The following is a 22,468-nucleotide window of genomic DNA, read 5'->3' as shown; positions in this document are numbered from 1 at the left end:
GATGTAGCCATGTGTCTTACAATTGACTTGGTTAACCGATTTTGAACCAAACTTTGACTGACTACAGTTTTGTCATCCGTGCTCCGATTCGACTTCCGTTTTCGCCACTGGATTTGTCTCGGACTCTACTTTCATCTGAGTATCTAAATTTCCAAAATCAGCAAATGACCAAACTGCCCCTAATGTGTCTTTTACCCGTTTTTAACCATTTTTCCGCACCAAACTCCGTAAAAGACATCTGAGAAAGAAAACACAAACAAATCATCAGAGTAACCGCTCGAATTTAACTAACTAACTCAGGTTAAGAGATTCAGATGAGACATTTTCATGTCACATCAATCTTCCTGGCTAAAAAATTACCCCCAAACCTTTGCTAGGGTTTTTCAATATCCTAAATCACACAACTACTAATTAAGCTTTGAATCAACCGAAATTTATCCCCCAAACCGAGTAAGTTTGTTTCATCTCTAATCTTCTTCTCATTTTGTCTGTCTAACTCTCATGCTCTCTCTCTCTCTCTCTCTCTAGATTTTAGTCTTTTGATTACTTTTAATTTGTTAATTATTTTGTTTAGATCATGAAGTGTTAGCATTTGTTTGATCCTAGTTCTGGGCGGGAATGTCTAGTACCCAACGAAGTGAGAGTATGAATGCGTTTTTTGATGGATATGTTAACGCGAAAACCTCATTAAAGGTTTTTGTTGAACAATACAACGTCGCTTTAAAAGATAAAGTTGAGAAAGAGGCAAGAGAAGACTTTAGGTCTTATAATTTTGTCTTGCCTTGTGTGACTCCTTTCGAAATAGAAAAACAAATGAGGGACATTTACACACTAGCTAAGTTTCAAGATTTTCACTCCGAACTATCTAGAAAACTTGCTCGTGACTATGTGGAGGTTAGAGAGTATGGCAGACAGTATGAGTATTTAATTTCAGAGAAAAAGGAATTTAATAAGGCTAGATATATGGTGTTGTTTCAGCCTACTGAGTGTGAGATTAAATGTAATTGTCTTTTGTTTGAGTCTAAGGGCATTTTATGCCGACATTCACTGATGGTGTTGTGTAGAAATGATGTGAAGGTCATACCGGAGAAATACATTCTAAGGAGATGGAGGAAGGATGTGAAAAGATCTCATACACGGGTTAATGTAAACTATGGTGGGTGGGATACAACACCAGAGCAGAAACGTTATGATGAATTATGTTTGTTATTCACTGAAATAGCAGATGAGGCATCTTTGGACGAGAGAAGCACTAATCATTTAAAAGAATGGATGTCGAAATATAAGTTGAAGATGAACTCAAAAGAAGTCAAGAGAACTAGTTCAGGGGCAAGTCGACAAACGGGTTATACAGTCGACTGTGAGGATAATGCACGTGAAGATATCCATGATCCTGTCTTAGTTAAGTAGAAGGGTCGTCCAAGAGAGACTAGATTTAAAAAGAAACCATACAAAAAGAGAAAAGTAAGTCGTGTTTGTCTAACTTACCTCTATTAATGTTTCATATTTTTGTTACATTGTCTACTATATTTAATCCTATTATGTTTGTATTTATTTTATAGGTTTCAACTTCTAAGACGACTTCATGTTAGCCTGAGGTGAAGACACAAGAGAGTTTTCCCCAAGTATATTCAACACCGGAACCTATGATGGTAATTTGTTAACTTACCTATTTTCATCTTATTTAGTTAAAATTCTTAGCATGTTTGTGTTTATTTAATAGGTTTCATCTTCTAAGATTACTTCATGTGAGCCCGAGAAAGAGACACAAGAGAGTTTGCCCCAAGTATATTCAACACCGGAACCTGTGATGGTAATTTGTTAACTTACCTATTTTCATCTTATTTAGTTAAAATTCTTAGCATGTTTGTGTTTATTTAATAGGTTTCATCTTCTAAGATTACTTCATGTGAGCCCGAGAAAGAGACACAAGAGAGTTTGCCCCAAGTATATTCAACACCGGAACCTATGATGGTAATTTGTTAACTTACCTATTTTCATCTTATTTAGTTAAAATTCTAAGAATGTTTGTGTTTATTTTATAGATTCCAACCTTTAAGATGCCTTCATGTGAGTCCGAGTTGAGTACCCAAGAGAGTTCGATTCGTTGTAGTCAAACTATATTTTCTACACCAGAACCAAGGATGGTAATTTGTTTAACTTACCTTTTTTCTTCTTATTTAGTTAAAAAAATTCCAAGTTTGTTTGTGTTTACTTTAGTTTAGAAATCTTAATATGTTCGCTTGGTGCAGTCTCACATGGATTTATTGCTGGGAGTGTATCGTCCTCAATTTGCAAGTGGTTCAAGTGTCCCGTTTTCACCAAATATGGGAGTTCGACAATCTGGTTATGGAAGGACACATTTTCAATTGATCGACGAGCCCGACGATGAATTTGATTTTTTAGCTGACGAATAAGAAGATTGCGATTTCGATGGAACGTCTAAGAAGAATGCGTTTAAACCTAATTTGATTTTTTAGCCGGCGAATTTGATTTTGTAATGCTTGTAATGCAGTAGTAACTTCTAATTTTGAATTTGAAGTGTTAGCAGTAACTTCTAATTTAGTTACGTGAAACTTTTCTAGTTTTGATTCACTCGGAACAACTCAAGTTATGATCCTTCCAGTTAGGGGTGTCAACGGGTCGGTTCCGGTTCAGGTATTTAACTATCCAGAACCGGAACCTATAAATCGTAACGGTTTCGGTTCTTGACGGTTCCGGTACCGGTACCTCAATCAAAGGATCCAGAACCGGAACCTTTAAAATTCTCGGGCACCCATTGGGTATTCACAAAAGTATATCAAATATTTCTTAAAGTAGAAGAATTTGCATGAATCTAGTGAAAAGAAATATCATAAATGACATAGATCCTTAAATAAGCAAATATCTCGGGTACAATAATTGATGAGTATAAGAGATTAGAGATTAGGGGAATCAAGAAAGAAGAAATGAACCTTTATGTTATATTAACTCGCTCACTTTTGTGTTTTATAAATTAGTTTTCAACCAAGGAAAAGAGGATTTGAGAAATTTCATAACTTGGTGAGTTGGTAACTTGGTGAGAAAAACCCTGACGTACAAGAATACTATATAATCTAGGGTATTTTTCGTATTATCTCGGGTACCCATTACCCGTCGGGTACCCGGCGGATATACCCGATAAGGACCCGCCTCCTAGTCAGGTCCTTTCGGGTATACCCATTTATGACCCGATTTCCTTAATGGATCTAAAACCTATACCCAGTACCTACCCATTAAGACTCGGGGTCGGTTCGGTTCTCGGGTAAACGGGTACCCATTGCCACCCCTACTTCCAGTTGATAGAAATAACTTTTGCAGGGAACAACCTGATGTTAGTCATGGTATTACTTGGCTTCATGCTCTTCCTGTTAAACTAGCTGAAATTGAAGGAACAACGACATTTGCAGTGCTTAAATTAGCATGATAGAGTACGTAATTATCTGCCATTACATGAAAATAAATCATACACAATACATGATTAAAAGTTGTACCATAAGATCAAATTAAACCACACAACAACAATGACCCAAAATAAACTACATACATAGTATATGACGATGACTACATCTTTTTGATGGCTTTCAACTTCAACTCTGCGCTTTTTATAAGTTCTTTCTTTAATTCTTCACATTGTTGGTAGCGCTCCATAGCTTTACGAGATTCCAACTCTAGAGACATAAACTTTTCAGCAATACGACTTATTTCGATGTCTTCTTTGGTAGACGCCTCCGGTATGTCATCACAATCATGGATGTCTTCTTCAAAAATGTGAAACCCACATCCACGCTTTCCATTATAAGATGACTTTAGGCAACAATAGAACCTTCGACCTTCAGATTTTGATGTGAGGAGCTTGGCAGGACCATCCCCACATGGACATAAGCGAAGTTCATCCAACCAACACCAAAATCCACATCCCTTGTCATTAAATCCTCTCTACACATAAAGAATTCTTGTAACTATATACTTCAAATATACTTCAAATAGTGTATATAAAATATAGTAAAAAAAACTATACCGCTTGTGGACACTTTGTGAACCATCGATTAGGATTGCGCTCAGTTTTGGAAAGCAACACTTTAAGAAAACCACTCGAGCAAGCACACAATATCTGTTTTCTTTCTTGTACAGAATCCATTATCATAGATTTTCTATTTGTCAAAAATAGATAACCTTTATTATAAGCTCAAAATAGTTTTTAAATAAATACACACGACCACACCATTACCTTTCACTTTCAGTTAGTCGAGCCATCGCCTGCAAAACAGTAACCTAAGCAAACAAAATATAGCATCACATTACAATCCATTAATTTAGACAAATTAGACCAAACAGAACTATTTAGGCATGGTTCTAAATTTAGAACATATATGTGTATTTCTCCTGAGGGACCTAGGTTCGAATCTTACTGCATCTAAAAAAGAGCTCAAATTACCACTGGAGAGTCCACACCAGGGTCGGAATCTTACTATACCTAAAAAACTATGGTATTTGGTTCTGAGAATCTATAAACCTAAAACCCTTAATTGCATGCTCGAATAACATCATATTTCCCTAAACTAAACAATTAGAATAAATTCTAGAACGACCTAGAAATCATAACAAGCTAAAATAGACAAAAAACACAAATTCAAGCACAATCAACTGAATAAGCAAATCAAACAAGCAAGAAAATAGACAATTCTAATCATTCAATTCAACAATCCATAAATTTACCGAATCAAACACTCTTATCTCATCACACTATTTTGTAATCCCATTATACTCGACGACATAATCACCTCACTTATTTGTTTCATCCGGCGAATTCATCACTACTCATCTATGACCACAATCACCAATGACAGTCCTTTTTGGCCAATCCCAAACAAGAAAAGAAAGAAAATTTGAAGTATCTTTCATTCCCAAACTTGTATGGAAGAGATTATTAAGAGCAAATATTAGAGCATAAGGATCGAGATCCGAAGATATCAAAGTCAACGGTCCAAGATATAGAAGAGATCCGAAGATAAAGTCAACGGTCCAAGATATAGAAGATATTATTTGTATTTATCCTAGATAGATTCCTAGGATAATAAGACACCCAAGTCACTCTATAAATAGAAGTGACCTCTATGTATTTTATCATTGAGTTGCATTGAGTCTGAGTCTGTAACCAATCAATCCCACAATTGTGGAGATAATATAAAGCAGCCACTAATGGCTTTCTCTGTGGACGTAGGTCGTGATCATCCGACTGAACCACGTAAACTATTGTGTCATTTATTTTAGTTTATATCTTTTATTCTAACATGAAATCTTCACATGGTATCAAGAGCAGGTTTCTCTTCCGCATTCCACAAATTTTTTTTAATGGATGTATTTATCACTGACTCAATCTGGAGTCTCTCTCTCTCATGAACTCTCTCATCATTTCACATGTATTTATCAACGGCTCAATCTCTTAGCCGAAGGTTGCACTATACTCAAATCAAGAGAATCAGATTATAAGTCTCTCTCTCGGTTAAACCTCTCTCTCTCTCTCGTTTTATCAAAGATTAAGAGGGATTTTCTAAAACCTTTCCTGTCTCACTCGACTTCTCTCTCTCGACTTCCATCAATCCCAGAAGAGGGATATACTATACTCGGTTAAACTCAACACTTTGAAGTTAAAACCCTAATAATAATTTCATCAATCATCTCCTTCAAGCTTCCGTATTATCCAATGTACTTTCCTTGCGATTCAATTTTTTTTTCTCTTGCTTTTGTGTCAATCTAATATCCACTTGCGAACCATCATCATCATAAACTCTTTCTGAGATTTTCATCAATCAAAATCCAAGTTTCTGGATAGTTCAATCCCAAGGAACTCCATATGATTCTGCAGTTTCTTATATATGGTTTGTTACTTTTATTAAAGTATTAAGATCTATAGAAAAGTTCTAATCGACAACCTCTTGGTTTGTTGCCACGGCATGACCACATGTGGGAGTTCAATGTTTTAAAAATAGAGTTTCAGAATTCAAATGCCTATACAGGTAACCCTACTACTATGTATATGAAGTGTTTGTGAAAATGTTTCAATGAAACTTCTTTTGTTTCTTTCATGTCTTTTAGCTGTGTTGGTAACTGTAACGAAACAAGTCAATTATACGACTTTGTTGTTTGATCATGCAAGCTAAACGGCCGTTGAATCTTCTCTATGCCTGGAACAGTTTAATACAAATCTCGTAGAGTCTCTGACTCCCACTCTGCTCTCTCTCTAAACTGTCTTTGTTCTTGTAACAAATGGTGTCAAAGGGTTTTGGTTCACTGCTACTATTCATTAGCAGTACTTTGTATCCTTCTTATAATCTATAAAGAATGGCAAGATACCCATATGGAGGTTAGCTAAAGTGACTTTGATTACTTCGTCTTCTCTGATGCTGCTTCTCTAATGGCTTCAGGAAAATCTTCTTATGAAAGATTTTTTCAATTGTTCTTTTGTAGTTAGAGAATATCCTTTGCATTCTTTTTGGTTTGGTTCATGTTCGTCCTTTGATGGTGCACTGAAAAGTGTTTCAGTGAGTTCAGATAAATCTGGTTCTATTAGTCGTAGTAGTATCTGGTTCTATTAGTCGTAGTAGCAGCGATGATGATTGATTTTTTCGAAGAGGGTTTGGTGGTGTTAGTCATTGGTATAAAACATTTACAAACCCAGCTGCTGCAATGAACACTAGATTTATTTATTTTTCGATAGTTTTTCCGATCTTCCCTATCACCAATCGGTATCTCATGTGTTTTTGGACAACTTCCACTGTCCCACCATCGATTTTACCTCACTCGGTGACACATCAATTAGTTTCTTCTTCTCATTTTATGACAGTTATCTCTCTCTTTTGCCGATCGATTTTTTTTTCCGGTCTTCTCTTTTATCAATCGGTCGTTCCGATCGTTTTGGACAAGTTCACATGGGGTTTGTATCATTAATCAATTCGCTTTGTCGATTTTCTTTTCCTTTTCCAAGCTACCTTGTGATTATCATCATCTCAAAATCGAGATGATCGTTTCTAGGGTTTTATCATCAACTTCATTTGTTACTTCCGCCTCTTCTGTGAGCATGATAAACATTGAAGTGCATAAACTCATTCATGAATTGATATTGCACATATACATTGAGAAGAGTATTCTGGTTTTTCTCCCAAGGTACCATTCATTGGTGCAGCAATGGGTTCTTGTAAGGTCATTTAGTTCAACTTTGAAAATCCACATTCTTTACATTAGCATTGATACTGAGCAATCTCTGATGGCTATGAACAATCCGTTAACTTTCGAATAAGTTTGATCTTTTATCAATCGATCGATTTTTTATCAATTTATTCGTATTCTCTAAATTTCCAACTTTTTGTTGTGATATAAGCTAATTCAATCGGTCGACTTCCTAAAGTTTTCAAGTTTCTTATCTTTCTCCAGTGCCAACTTTTTGTTGCGATTCATTCATCTTATGATGTTTTTATCACTATATACTCATCTTCTCGAGTTTATAAGCAAATCTTGAACAAGTTCTACAAATTTGTTTCACTTTGTCTTATTCATCTAAGTTGTCTTCTTATCGTTTATAGTGTTCCATTCTTCACCTTTTTCAGTAACTACTGAAAAAGATCCTGCTTTTCGCACTCGAACTATGCAATCATCGTCATCGTCTCTTTATGAGACTTTCATTGATAATTTTTTTTTCTCAAAAGATGACTTCTGCTTCTTTTCTCTTTTGTGCACGGAAAACAAACTATGCATTTTAATATTAATAGCAATCAGAATATGTCTTTATGTGTTTGTAATTAAACCATCTATCTGAATCATAGGAATCAAGTTATCAATTCTCTTTATGAACATCATGCTTTATAAGCCAAATCAAAGTCCAAGTTTTTGGGTATTCAATCGTGCAACCTCCTTTCCACATGATATCCCATCATGAAAACGAAAACCTAAAGTCAGATTCATAACTAAACTTTAATATTTAAATCAGTGAGGTTCTTTGTGCACCAACAATGAATCCACATTAATATAACAATCTAGTCAAGATCACTGATCAATAGCATATCAATAGATCTAATAAGAGCACCACATCTATGGATGCTTCTCTCTCCATCCAATCATGGTGATTTTTCCCTCACAGATGTATTCTACATCTTCACATTGTCAAGATGTTCACACTATGTGTGATTTTCATAGAGATTATATATTTTTTCTTATTCTTGGCTTCAACTCTCCTCTTCTCGCTTATGGAGGCTAATCAATCGTGTTCTGATTACCTCTTGGTTGTTCTTCACAATATTCGTGACATTTTATTTAGTTCTGTCACTGTCTCTTTTGCGGCACTATGTTTGCTGTTGTGAATATTTTATCACGGTTTCTGCTCTATACAGGAAACGTCGTGTTTATTACTATACTTTTTCTCAACTGTTTATAGTTGTGACAAATTTCTATGTCACCTTTCTCTTTCTATTTGTGACACTGTCTTCATCATCCTCTTCATGGGTCCTCAAGATGAATCCATTATATCTATCGGTTCCTCTCTTCCATCATCAACTACATATGGTATCGCCTTCTCATTAGTTGATAAATTCGAAGCTGACCTCCTCCTCACCAAATGTTATTCAAGCTCTAGAAAGAAAAGAGGAAAAGAATAAAAGAAGAAAAGAATGTTATGCAAGCTTACAAAAGACAAAGAATATTATATAAAGTTTATGTGCGAATAAAAGTTCAAGTTGACGACAAAGAATTCAGCACCATTGACAATTGTTCGACATTAAACGGAAAACAAAAATCAAGTTCAAGTTTTGAATCTAATCGTATACGAGCAACAATCATCTTTTCCAAGTTCAATTTTCAAGTTGGATACTTCACATGTTCCGCAGTCCAACTTGAGGGGGAGTATTAGAGCATAAGGATCGAGATCCGAAGATATCAAAGTCAACGGTCCAAGATATAGAAGAGATCCGAAGATAAAGTCAACGGTCCAAGATATAGAAGATATTATTTGTATTTATCCTAGATAGATTCCTAGGATAATAAGACACCCAAGTCACTCTATAAATAGAAGTGACCTCTATGTATTTTATCAGCAAATAATAGGTAAAATTCAATACAATTGGAGGAACTAAAGACAGTGATATATTATGAATGTTTTCTCCGGTGATTTTCCGTCTAGTCTTAGACAATTAACTAGATTATTCCGATTAGATCTCTCTTCCAATAACTTCACCGGAGAAATCCCCATCTCTGTTAACAATCTTACCCACTTAACTGGTATTTTCTTACAAAACAATCGTTTTAATGGGAACTTACCCAGAATTGATATTAAAGGATTAATAAGTTTGGATGTTTCTAATAACAATCTTAATGGTTCAATTCCTGAAACCCTAGGAAACTTCAAGGAGGAGAAGATCGATGATGATTTGTTTTTATGGCATCAGAAGATGTACTAGGATCAAACAAATGCTAACACTTCATGATCTAGACAAAATAATTAACAAATTAAAAGTAATCAAAAGACTAAGATCTAGAGAGAGAGAGAGAGAGAGCATGAGAGTTAGACAGACAAAATGAGAAGAAGATTAGAGATGAAACAAACTTACTCGGTTTGGGGGATAAATTTCGGTTGATTCAAAGCTTAATTAGTAGTTGTGTGATTTAGGATATTGAAAAACCCTAGCAAAGGTTTGGGGGTAATTTTTTAGCCAGGAAGATGATGAAAAAGCCGACCCATCCTCTTGGTTTCTACCAACCTGACTTTCTATTACTTAGTTTCTATTAATTTAATAAAGTTCTCAACTGTAAATATACATATTATTAGGGACTGAAGCGAAAATATCGATTTTTTTGCTTTCCAACTCATGATACTCTTCCCAGTTGGCAAGCCAACTCACCCGGCCGGGTTTGGGCCGGGAATTCAGCCGGGAAGAGTATCATTGTTGAAACCAAAATGGGATAGATGGTTATATTGTTCTCACATGACCCCTAACTTAGGATCAACTTCTGGTGTGACCTCTTAGTTTACATGAAATGTCGAAATTGTCTCAATTTGATCGCCAGCTTCATCTTCAAGAATTTATTCTTCACTAACATTTTCTCCACCTTCATCTTTACGATCATCAAAATAACTCAGTTTTTTTCTTCAAATCTGATTCTCTCTCCCAAATTCTTTAACTTTCTTTTTCTCTTTCTCTCTTTGAGCTTCAATAAAAAAAATATATATTATATATGGTCTTGGCGCTCTATTTACAAATGAAGAAGAAGATCAATTAGTCTTTCTAAATAGGACAATCTGATTTAGTTTTTTTATTTCCATAAAATAAAAGTTTTGAACATATATATGGAGAGCGAAACATATGAACAAGAAAAAGTAAAAGTAAAAAAAAAAAATTGGAATTATTTTTGTGATGAAGAAGATAAAGGTGTGAGAGAATATTGGAGAAAATAAATTCTCAAAAGAAAATTTGATTTTTCTTCTTGGAGATGATAACGAAGGTAATAAAGATAATGAAGAAATAGAACCAAGAGTCGTTGAGAGAAATAGAATAGAAATTAAAAGAAGGATATCTTTTGACAGTTAAAATTTGAATCAATAGTAGACGAAGATAATAAAAATGGGATCATCTCAGTATTTCTAGGAACTGGGGGGGTTACAAGTAAGTTGAACTTAAGTTATGGGGCCATAAGTCTAAAAACCCTAATTAATTTAATCTTATCCTAACTCCAGTCTCCATAGGTTAAAAAGGGCAAGTAGATACAAGAATCACCACATTGGATGCTCTGACATAAAACTCACTAAATTTGCCAACGTGGCAAAAAACCATTTGGTCAAAATAGAGAGATGAAAATTGACCTGGAAACTGAAGTGGGGTATCTTCTGTTCGGTTTAAAACCCTAAACAACGTCACTTTCTCTCCCTAATATAAAACCTAACGGTCCCCAACTTTGGATCTCCCGCGGCGCATTTGGGGTTTTTTTCCTGCTCGACTTCCAATATTTCCCTCCAAATCAGGTATATCCCTCTTAATCTCACTTTTAGGGTTTATAGTTAATGTTTAATCTCATTTTCAGATCTTCCCTTTCTTTAATTTCAAGATTTTCTAGTAGTATTTGAAAAGTTTATTCTTTTACAGATTGAAAATTATGGTTTTTATTAAGTGGTTATTGCGATTATCTCTTTCTTACTTTGTAAAGTTGTGTTTTTTTCAGACAGATCTTAAAAAAGTTGGGTTTTTTTTTTGCCCTTTTGAAGTCTGTGTTACTCATTTCTAGGTTATTTGTATTTTCAATCCGATGATCATGTTTTTCTTTGGATTTTAATTGATTTCCCTGTCTTTTTTATCTATGAGTTCTTTGATTGGTTTGTGGGTTTTTATTAGGGTATTTGAGTTAGGGTTTTGTAAGTTAAGGAATTCTGAATGAGCATGTAAAGATTGAGTGATATATGTTTTTTTTCAGTTATGGAGTCTGAGAGTTGCTTAAAGAAATTGAAAAATGATTCAGATTCCACCCGAAAAGCTGCCTTCATGGAGAAGGTTAAAGTTTTAGAAACTAAAGATCTTAATCAATTGAAAGGAGCTGATGGAAGAGTTTCTCTTGGGCCGATCACCCCAAATCCTAACAGGGAAAATGCCGAAGCAGATCTAGGTTGCTTTTCTCCCTTGACTTGGGCATCGGCAACCCCAGCTGTAGTTTGTTCTAACTCTGTTAGAATTGACGAGAACACAGATATTGGTTCTCCCCCTCAGACACCCAAAGAAGATGTTTTTGATTCGTTTGCTCCAGGTCCTGACAATTTAATGTTAGCTCCTCGGGTTAATAAATATCTTGGAGAAGCTCGAAAGCATGTTTCCCGGAGGCTGAACTTTGATGCTCTCGATAATTCCGTCGAGGGTAGTGATAAAACTGAGGGAATTGATCCTATGGAGATCTTATTGGATGAAGATGTATTATTGGAATCAATTTATGAATCAATTTTGGATGTTATTATTTCGAACCAGACTGAAGGAGCTTTACCTGAAATCTTACCCGAGGAACCTAAGACACCCACATCGTTGCCTCTTCTTAGTGGAATTGCTGAAACTTGTCCGGGCGCTCCTCTGAAACTTCCTTCGGTTTCAAAGGATATTGGTGCTCCAATTAAACCCATGTTGTATTCAAGGAAAATTGATTTTGGAATATGTAAAAAGCTTGAATTTTGAAGCACAGTTGGTTGCAGTAATTCTGAAGGGTATTAATGGCTTAAGATCTTCATCATGGATTGTCTTTTGAAGCAGAAGAGAACATTGTATCAAAAGTCTTTCTCAAGAGAGCCTGGAAGAATGGTAAACTGCATGTTCATACTTCCTTTCTTCTTTTGAGTAAGCTTGTACATGCTTATGTTGACACCCAACATAAGGATTGTGGTGCAATGTATAGTTCCTTAATAATAGTTGTAGCTCCTCTTTCTAATAGAATATATGGCTAGGGTGAAAACAATGTATAGCATATGGATCATATTGTAACTTTGCAGACCTTATTTATCGTTGGGTGCTTTGTTGCACAATGAGGTTTACTTCTTGCAAGTGTTCAGCCTTACATGGGTTTCTCACTCTTACTGTTTTCTTACCATACCTAAGGTTTTACAATCATATATTTTGTTACATTACATTAGAAATTGGAAAAAAAATTTAAAGGGTGAAAGTCTCACTCTATAGATGATGAGATTTTCTTGTTCCATTTCTTAAATTGATTGTTCTTGCTTGTCGATTCTTGTGGTCGGGTGATTCCAATCATACTTATCGTGAGATCGAGTAAGTATGTATTTACTAGTTATTATTTTTTGCATTAGTTACAGTGACTAGACTAACCATGCTTAGTTCCAGTGCCCAATTAGTTACTTTGATTATTTTATGTTAGGAGGTTCACTTACATGGTTGGGCTTATTGTGCTAATAGTCTTCTACTTGCATGATTTTGTAGTACTATGAATGTAGGGAACGTTCTTCCTGTTTCAATATACATAGTTGTTTACTGATGCATGAAGTTATTGAATGTTGTATTTGTCGTGTAGTTGTATGAATATATTCCTTGATTATTTGTATTGAATGAAAACGGTATTTATGTCAGTGACTGATCCACCAACAAAGAATAGCACGCGTATCTCTATCCTGAACTTCAGCAGTTGCTCGCTCCCTTTTTGTTGTTAGTCACACGTGGAGTTTCGAGAAATGATAGCTTTGCAAACTTGACATACTAACCACTTTCTTGTACTTACTAAGAAAAGCATACTAACCACTTCAAAAACGTAGTTTTGTCGTTTATCAATGATCAATCATACTGTATTTGATCCACTTTTCAGTGATATCTTAGAATATCTTCTCTCAGGTAGTAGATTTTAGGAATTGATTCTTTCAGTAATTATATTTAAATGTATATAACATTTAACTAACTAGATCAGATTTTCAAGATTTCTTGGTTATATAGGCATTAATCATTTATGGACCTCATTTGTAGTTGGGAAGCTCTGATATCGACTATGCAATCTTGTAGTCCCTTCAGATGTATTGCCTTTTCTTGGTCACTCTTTTTTGTTTCCTGGTTGTCTTGTTTTATTTGATCAATACTCTGCTTTTTTTGGTCACTCTTTTTCTTGTCAATCTTGTAGTCCCTTCAGATGTATTCTTTCTGCTTTTGGGGGAAAAAAATACTTGCAGAGATTATGAATCAAATGCAACTTGAACCAGATCAGAAGCAAATATTATGTTAGGAAGTTCTTTTTTGTTGCTTGTTGATTGCAGTGAGGAAAAATTAAAATCTATGGTATCCTATATTCTTTCTCTGCTTTTTACTGATTCACTTGCTAAAGCCTGAAGGTTTCATTTACGTTTATCTTCCACCAGTGTAAAGATAGCTCTTTTAAAATCGAAGATTACCTTTTAGAGTTGTCTCACTCTAAAAGGTAGCTCAAGAGGAGGCATGGGCTTTCTCTCACTATAAACTGACCACCACCCCCTTTCCATAACCAATATGGAACACCACAAGCTCTTGCTATTTACTACTGTATGTATTAAAGGTTACTTTGTCTTCAGGGTGCCTGAGAGAGAAGCTTCGAAAGACTGTAGAATCGTTCTTTACTCTGCTTCAATATTCATCCACGCCCGGTACATCTTCATCGTCCACAGACACCTATCTCTCACTGATCAACCGTTCCAACTTAGCCAAGCCATCAGCTAACAACTATTAGTTCCTTTGTGACAGAATTCCCACTTGTTAAACAACTTCACTGACCAATTGCCTCAGGCAGCCTCTGTAATGAGCAACTTGATTCACCCATTTATGGAGCTGCTTTTCTTTGTTTCCGTAACACTCTCATTGCATCTAAACATTCATGTAGAGAGATGTTTAATCCGAATGGAAGGATAATTGTACCGGATGGGCGAGAGATAGATCCCAAATTTAGACGTTGGGGTTTCGTCTTCTCCACGGCCGCGTGGCTTATATGACAAGTTCAAATTCACTACTTCATGACCAGGATGGAACGTTTTCAAAGTTGTAAATCTCTTGGACGCTAGGAACCTAGCTTGAAATGACCAATTGTCCGGAATGATTCCAGCTGCCCATCTCTCAGCCGCAAGGACTACATTAAGGTTGTCCTTTGCGTTTTGTACGTACATACCACTCCAGAAGTTCTTGGTCACTGCGAACCATGACAAAAAAATACTTCTGGAATGCTGAAGAGTTCTGCATCATGACTTAAGCTAGTAAGAAGAGTATGTCCTTTGCCAATAGTTCCTCTCTCGCCTCCTTTGCTGCCTTATCCTTCTCCAACGAAAAGCTAATACTGTGTTGTCGTTGGTCCCTCTGTTTGTAAGGTCAACAATTTGGGTGCTTTAGTTACTTTCATGATTTTATTTTAGGAGGTTCACTTTTATGGTTGGATTTATTATGCTAATAGTCTTCTTTTGATATATGATTTTTTTTCGGAGGTTCTTTTATGTGTTGATTTATTTTGCGGTTGTGTTATTCCGTAATATGCACAGCATGGATAGGCAGTAAAGTTTTCTCTAAGATGGTCACTGTCTTGAAAATATCATTTGTATATAGTACTCTTTTACTTGCATGATTTTTTAGTACTATGAATGTGGGAAACGTTCTTCCTGTTTCATTATACATAGTTGTATACTAATGCATGAAGTTATTGAATGTTGTATCTGTCATGTAGTTGTATATATTCCTTGATTGTTTGGAGTGAATGAAAACGGTATTTATGTCAGTGACATGATCCACCAACAAAGAATAGCATGCATATCTCTATTCTGAACTTCAGCAATTGCTCCTCCTTCACGTGTGTAGTTTCGAGAAATGATAGCTTCGCAAACTTGACATGCTAACAAATTTCTTGTACTTGCTAAGAAAAACATAATAACCACTTCAAAAACGTAATTTTGCCGTTTATCAATGATCAATTATACTTTACTTGATCTACTTTTCAGTGATCTCTTCGAATATATCTTCTCAGGTAGTAGATTTTATGGATTGATTCTTTCAGTAATTATCTTTAAATGTTTATAATAAACTAGACCAGATTCTCAAGATTTCTTGGTTATATAAGCATTAATCATATACAGACCTCATGTCTAGTTAGTAGGAAGCTCTGATATGTACTATGCAATCTTGTAGTCCCTTCCGATGCATTGCTTCTTTTTCTTTGTGTCTCTTTGTGTTTTTGTTTGTGGTCTCTGTTACTCATCTTGATTTGGAGAGGCAAGAATTTCGACATTCTCTCGTTGTATTTGATTTTGCTATATATACTTTCTGGTGTTTCGAGAAAAAAAATCTTGCAGAGATTTGGAATTAAATGCAACTTGAACCAGATGGGGAGCAAATTTTAAGTTAGTATATTCTTGTTTGTTGCTCGTTGATTGCAGTGAGGAAAATCTCAAATATATGGTATCCTGTATTCCTTGTCTGCTTCTTACTGATTAAATCCTAAAAGATTCATATATGTCCCTCCACGGCTCCACTAGTATAAACATATACACGATATCTTCGTTATCAACACACTGAATAATGGTACAATGACATGTACACGATATCTTCTGATTCATTTGTCTGTACTTCATTTTTCATCCATGCCAGGATAGTTTATAGTAATATGTTATTTCCTGTTGTCTTGAATTAGTATTACTACTTAAGTTAGTATGTATGAATATTTCCTTTTATCCAGTTTTACAATTTAACAGTTTTTAGGAGTAATTTAGTATACATGAATATTGTTGATACCTCAAAATGATTTCGGAGTCTAGTCGAGTTGTTGTGCTTGCTTGTTCGTCTATCAGACGAACCAAGCAGGAGTACAAAGGTATCATCTGAGGTGATTTGAGGGTTGCTAGATTGGAATCTGAGGTAATTTTGAGGTATTCATTTTAATCTTTTATTCTTCGGGAGAGCCAAGGCCTAAGTGAATTGTTTCTTATGGGAGGAAGCTTTCTTATGGGAGGAAGCTTTCATTATATACTGATCTTCTCATTGGCTCTGGGATAACTGTTCAATATTTCTTGACTTCGACTATCTCGGCCGTGGTCTTTGGGCTCAATCTGTCCTCAAGTAATCTTTGGTCTATCTCATTCCAGTATTTAGATCAAGAGGTGAGATTTTATCTCACTTATGAAGTGATCATTTCTCTTTCCCATAACCAATATGGACTAATACCAACAATCTCTGTTTAGTATAGAACTGGTTGAAGGTTACTGTCTTCGGAATGCCAGAGAGGAGCTTTAAACGCTTTATATAGGAGCTCTGATCATTCTTCACCCTGGCTTCAACATTCATCCACGTTTGGTGCACCTTAATCCATCGTTAGAAACTTAGCAAATCCGCCACCTAAGAACTACTAGTTCATTTGGTCCACCTTCATCCATCCTTAGAAACTTCTAGAGTCGGTTTCGTTCTTCGTCTCCTTAACACTTTCTCACCTCATCTAATCATATCTGAAGAAAAGATGGATAGATGGACAATGATACTTCATGGGCGAGAGAGAGCTTCCAAAATTTAGAATATATTGCTAGGAGTTTTCGACCTCTCCACAGCTCCATCGCTCATATAACAAGTAGAAGTTCACTACTTCACGTTCATCCTACTTCACGACCAGGATGAACGTCGTAATGCTACATTTTGAGAAATCAATGGGTAGTTTCCCGTCATTCTTATATGTAAGCAAGTCTATCCTTTGCCAGCACCTTGTACTAAACTACCAAGACCCGTCTGTATATACCTCCTCTCTATATGTTTTTTGTGTATTATGCGGCGTTGTACAACATGTTCCAATAGTTCCTCTGTCGCCTCCTTCACTTTATCCTTTTGTCCATGACAAAGCTAACTTTGTGTGGTTGGTGGTCCGTCTCCACTTGTAACGTCAACAATTGTGGAAATGTTTCCTCTTTAACCATGTTCATGTTTGATTCAGGATGTTGCAACCTTCATCTAACACCATATGTTATCTCAATTCTCAAGACGCTACCGTTATATTTGCGGTTAACATTGGTTTCTCTTTCTTCAATTACTTGTAAAGTTTAGGTGAAAGCTCATTTGAGAAAACTAGCATAAAATTGTGGCGTTCATTGCATTCCTACATGGCATTAAACCTTAGCAATGAGATGTTATCTTCATTATGGCGAATTATTATTGTATGATCAAGATTAAAAACTATCATTAATCGTGGCGTATAAGTCTATTAATGAGTACTTGTCACAATGTCAAAATCCGAATAGAATTACTCAATAACACAACAAGTAGAACATATAAGATCATATATCAAATATGCCTTTTGGCCTGAATTTTGAAGCCGACCACAAGCTGAATCGTGATGTGCCCGACTCCAACTGATCAGCACAAGCAGAGAGAGAAATGGGCTGGTCAATTGGAGCCAGCCACGTCACCATTCACCCATGGTCGATCCCAAAATCCTGGTAAAAGTTTCACGCCAAATAACATTTTTCTAATCGTTGTTCTAGGTCGAAAACCTGGAGGAATACAACATTTTGTGGTGTTATTTTTTTCAGATTTTCCAAAGAACCTCCAAAATTACTTAACCACCCTGGTATGTCGCAAGCAAGGTTATTAGGTTCTTACAAAGCCCTAAAGAATCGTTGTTGGGATCCACTTGTTGGGTCCACAAATCTCACACCAAAATAGCGCGACTCCTTAATCATCTCTTTTCCAATATTTAAATACTGACGTGGACCTATTATCAACCGTAGATTTACGAAACGTCAAAGTATAAATAACAAGCACGACGAATTGTAAAGCTCTGGTTTGCGTTCGTTTCGTTTGCGTTCCTTGAAATTTCAGAACGAAACTCTAGAGAGAGAGAGAGAGAGAGAAAGGAATTCAACGTCAAAGCGAACCAAACCCTAATAAAAAAATTTACCAACCAGAATTCTCTTTCATTGGAGTAAGAACCTTGATCTATATACTAGTTTAATTTTCAAGCTTTCCCCCCGATTGTTCATATTATTGATTGATGAATCTCAAATGCAGTTATCTTTTTACATTCATGAATTCAACTAAGAATCAATTTTACTTCTAGAAATTTGATTTTCGATCTTTCTTGAATCAATTGGTTTATAATCACATTTCAGGAAGATAAAGGCATGTCTGATACAGTGGAACGTGCTGAATTGATGATGGATAAGATAACAGAGATAATTCATAACCATGAAGTTTCATCTTCATCATCTGATTCCGAGAGTGAGAAATATTTGCCTTCCAGGAAGAAACGTTTGTTTGGAAGGCAACAACCTGTTCATAAGGTTCTTGGTGGAGGCAAATGTAAAATTGTTCTTAATAATTTCGGTATTGATTTTGTTATCGAATACTTTATCGAGTTCTCTGACTAATAATATAATGTGTTTTCGATATGCAGCGGCTGACATTATACTGTGGAGAGACAAACAAATGGCAGCTTCCATCCTTGCTGGTGTGACTGTCATATGGTTGCTTTTCGAATGGATAGGCTATAGCTTGCTTACTTTTGTTTGCCATAGTCTTATTGTTGCTTTGGCTGTACTCTTCTTATGGTCCAATTTAGCTTCTTTCGTCAACAAGTGAGTTTTTTTTACTCTATCGTTCATAAATCTTGTCTAGTGTGATGGGTTCGTGCAAATTTCTTCTTCGATATTTGTGTAGCTAGCGAGGCGGTAAAGTTTGAACTACATTCTGAATTCCAATGAACATATTTGTCTGAGTTTGGATTGAGTAACAAATAGATCTTTATCTTTCCGCTGATTTCCGAAATGAAAACTGTCTCTGAAAAGTAAGATAAGTGTATGTATTTCCTCTAATACGTTTACTTTGATTTTTTGGATTCAAGGGCTCCACCAAAGTTCCCCGAGGTAATATTGCGAGAAGAGCTCTTTGTTAGCATTGCTCTTTCGTTGAGGTTTGAGATAAACAGGGCATTTGTTGCATTCAAAGATGTAGCTTCAGGAAATGATTTGAAGAATTTCCTAGTGGTAGTGTTTTACAACCATACAAACTACTATGTTAAGTCCATTTCTCGTGATTTTTTCCGTTTTTAATTGAGTAAGAATACTTGATGCTGCAGGTTATTGGAATTCTTTGGGTGATCTCTGTTGTTGGTAGTTGGTTCAATTTTTTGACACTTTTCTACTTAGGTCAGTTTCTCCCCTTCTCTTACTATTTACTATATTTGCTAGAAACGATACCCAGTTCTCTCTCGAATTGCCCATGATGTTTTCTCTGTGGCTGTATCAACTGTTGCATCCTCTTGCTCATTAATCTTCTTTTCAAAACTAATTAACAGTATCTGATCTATATGACTTATCGTGACTCGAAGACTGTGTGGGTTATGTCACAAAACTACCTTGACATTATTACAGTACTACCTCGTTTTTTTTACCATAGCCTAGTGATGGGCGACAAACACCCCATCACCAATTGATTTCAATACCGTTTTTCTTTGTTCCATAAGATATACATTCCGCTTTTATTTCATTTCAAGTCATTGTTACTTGCAGTGTTTGTAATGCTGCATACGCTCCCATTCCTGTACGAGAAGCACGAAGATCAAGTAGATACATTTGCAGAGAAGGCTTTGGTCGAACTAAACAAGAAATACGCAGTATTGGACGAGAAAGTGCTTCAAAAGCTTCCCAAATGCCCCTTCAACAAGGATAAAAAGCTTCACTAAAGAGAAGAATTAACAAGACCACCACCATTTCATTCAAACACCAAATCACTCTCTTCTTTCTACCAGGTTCATCCTGTGCTTCCATTTTTCGGGTTTATTATCATACTTTCAAATTTTCCAACATCGTCTTACATTAGCTACTTATATTGTAATAGATACCTTATATGTTATATACTATTTCGATGCCCCTTTTTTAAAAGGTATTCTAATAGTAATCAAAGTGATAATAAAAGCTTGGAATCGCGTTAAAATTGTTTACTACCATGTCATAACTCTGCTGAAATGAGAACTTACAATATGTAGCTAAGTACTGATAACTAATTCAACATGACGGTAAAGAGAGACAAAATTAGTACCAAATTTACGCCTTGGGTTCATCCTTTTCTGGCAGTAAGAAGGGTTTCCACCAACCCGGCTCGTATTTTGGATAAGGAGCAACCCAATTTTTTGGCTTAGTGAATTCTAACGTGGTTGGGTTCGACGCTAGTGCTTCTTCTAAGCTTTCGGCTTCAAAACTTTCTGCTAAAACTCTGTCAAGTCTCAACTTCATGAACCTGCAATATATTCCATTAATGAAATGATGAAACATTTTAATGTTTAATGATAATTTTGAGGGAAATTCTATAGACATCCGATTTTGCTATATGCACTCCGGTCGCCTTTTACTTTGAAAAGTCCAGGTTCCGTAATGGTCAAGTGGACCATGGGCCAAAGTGAAAGGCGGTCGAGGGTGTTTATATCCAAATTGGAGTTAGCTATAGAATTCTTGGTGGTCTTGAATGTGATTTGTATTCTTACGTGATCCATGGGCCATTTGTGGAGACCAATGCCACGGCAGGTCGGCCTAATCTTTTGGTAATATTCGGGAATTTATCCAAGAACTTTGGTTCTATTGAAAGCCAAAAATCTTGCTCCATTTTACGTTCTTCGAATAGACGAAGCCTCTCGCACATTTGTTCTTGGAAATGTTCCTCTTCATCAAGCATGAATTTTGCATTTGCAACTACAAAATAGTATCTTGTTGGTCCTGTCTATTAAAAATGTTTGAGAATACAAAATTGTTAGATCAAAATATATGACTTCAAACGGTAAAACATGTTATTGGTTTTTGTAAGTTTGTGGTCATCAAACTCAAAACCAATTAGCAATGAGCGGAAATGACATACTTGTGCTAAATTGTTAATGATGTTAAAGTCTATTAAGTCTAACTCTCCTTGAAAACCGACTTACTGAGAGAAGGATTGTCCAAGGCTATCTACTTTGCAAATTCTAATGATCAAGCGACTGTGGGAAAATACTAATACCTCCCCTCAGGCCCTCACCACGACAGAAGTCTCTCGGAACTCCTCATCATGCAAGGCTAAGTTTACCCTAACTAGTCCCCATACCATGTTAGAGCCTATTAGGCCTACATATGTGTGTGTGTGTGTATGAGTGAGTGAGAAAGAGAGTATGATGGTGAAGTACCTTAGGGGGGGAGGGTTCAGAGGAGGAGCCAAGTTGATTGGATTCAACAGCTACAGAACACTTAATTAATGAAAGTTTATTCCTACCAACCACTGGATTGACTAATCCACTGACATTCCAGTTCTGGTTGGTGCTAATATTGGATGCAGATGGAAATTTGGTTGAGCTGAAGAATAACCCTGTATGCCCTTTTTCAGCTTGATATGTAAGTGAACATAAACCAGAGCAAGAGCTCAGTGATAAAGCCCCCGACGGCAACATTTTTCTTTAATCGGAAATTGAAATTAATTTCAGTCTCTGTTTGGAACAAAAATAAACTCTCCCCAAATGAAGAAGGAGAAGAAATGAAAAAGAGGGAAAGGACCTTATCTGCAATCTCTTCATCCTGATACCTGATCCTGACTTAAAAAAAAAGAACATTTTCTTTGGGCCCACAGCCCTTCAGTTTTATTGGGCGGCTCAGATTGTTTTATCACTTGGGAAAGAAATCGTGACCATGGGATTAGACTATGAGGGATAGTCTGTATTGATTAAAAATAAAGTTTACTACTTTGATTTCGAAAATCATATAGCCTTAGTGATAACTTATGGTCTGTCTTGGTTTTTTTATGAGATGGTCTGTCTTAGTTAATAATTCAAGTTTCTAGTTGAAATGAGACTTGATAAATATATTGTTGTAACTATTTGGGATACATGCTGTAATTTTATTCATGCAATGTTACTTAATTAATAATCATTGTTTGAATTTGTACCCGTAAATATAAAATAGTTAATGATGGTATAGGTCAAAATATTA

The 22,468-nt window shown here is 35.8% G+C and overlaps 6 protein-coding genes across 6 annotated transcripts; 4 read left to right on the top strand and 2 right to left on the bottom strand.

Moving 5' to 3' along the window:
• The first annotated feature begins 618 nt into the window (after nt 1-618).
• Nucleotides 619-1,410, top strand: LOC147549826 (protein FAR-RED ELONGATED HYPOCOTYL 3-like). Its single transcript, XM_086668392.1, has one exon. It carries the CDS (start codon nt 619-621, stop codon nt 1,408-1,410), a length of 792 nt encoding a protein of 263 aa, XP_086524518.1.
• A 152-nt stretch (nt 1,411-1,562) lies between these two features.
• On the top strand, nt 1,563-3,360 carry LOC147549825 (uncharacterized). Its single transcript, XM_086671015.1, has 6 exons — nt 1,563-1,652; nt 1,724-1,813; nt 1,885-1,974; nt 2,046-2,147; nt 2,253-2,625; nt 3,318-3,360. Exons 1-5 carry the CDS (start codon nt 1,647-1,649, stop codon nt 2,415-2,417), a joined length of 453 nt encoding a protein of 150 aa, XP_086527141.1. The 5' UTR covers nt 1,563-1,646; the 3' UTR covers nt 2,418-2,625; nt 3,318-3,360.
• A 61-nt stretch (nt 3,361-3,421) lies between these two features.
• On the bottom strand, nt 3,422-9,776 carry LOC147549824 (uncharacterized). The gene is made up of 4 exons (XM_086670547.1): nt 9,618-9,776; nt 4,250-4,293; nt 4,040-4,172; nt 3,422-3,957 (listed from the first exon to the last, which is right to left on the bottom strand). Exons 2-4 carry the CDS (start codon nt 4,273-4,275, stop codon nt 3,583-3,585), a joined length of 534 nt encoding a protein of 177 aa, XP_086526673.1. The 5' UTR covers nt 4,276-4,293; nt 9,618-9,776; the 3' UTR covers nt 3,422-3,582.
• A 1,101-nt stretch (nt 9,777-10,877) lies between these two features.
• On the top strand, nt 10,878-12,578 carry LOC147549823 (uncharacterized). The gene is made up of 2 exons (XM_086671564.1): nt 10,878-11,026; nt 11,473-12,578. Exon 2 carries the CDS (start codon nt 11,475-11,477, stop codon nt 12,213-12,215), a length of 741 nt encoding a protein of 246 aa, XP_086527690.1. The 5' UTR covers nt 10,878-11,026; nt 11,473-11,474; the 3' UTR covers nt 12,216-12,578.
• A 5,673-nt stretch (nt 12,579-18,251) lies between these two features.
• On the top strand, nt 18,252-20,463 carry LOC147549822 (reticulon-like protein B6). The gene is made up of 6 exons (XM_086668723.1): nt 18,252-18,447; nt 18,635-18,824; nt 18,919-19,099; nt 19,366-19,507; nt 19,600-19,669; nt 20,033-20,463. The coding sequence occupies exons 2-6, from the start codon at nt 18,647-18,649 to the stop codon at nt 20,203-20,205; spliced, it is 744 nt and encodes a 247-aa protein (XP_086524849.1). The 5' UTR covers nt 18,252-18,447; nt 18,635-18,646; the 3' UTR covers nt 20,206-20,463.
• Nucleotides 20,215-22,059, bottom strand: EMB3143 (YCF54). The gene is made up of 3 exons (XM_086668724.1): nt 21,673-22,059; nt 21,004-21,236; nt 20,215-20,759 (listed from the first exon to the last, which is right to left on the bottom strand). Exons 1-3 carry the CDS (start codon nt 21,931-21,933, stop codon nt 20,567-20,569), a joined length of 687 nt encoding a protein of 228 aa, XP_086524850.1. The 5' UTR covers nt 21,934-22,059; the 3' UTR covers nt 20,215-20,566.
• Nucleotides 22,060-22,468: the final 409 nt, after the last annotated feature.

The sequence above is a fragment of the Eschscholzia californica genome, unplaced genomic scaffold (genome assembly GCF_041429995.1).
Source record: "Eschscholzia californica isolate CP2 unplaced genomic scaffold, dmEscCali1.0.p SCAF_3, whole genome shotgun sequence".
NCBI lineage: Eukaryota > Viridiplantae > Streptophyta > Magnoliopsida > Ranunculales > Papaveraceae > Eschscholzia > Eschscholzia californica.
This window is presented reverse-complemented; position numbering and strand designations above follow the sequence as displayed.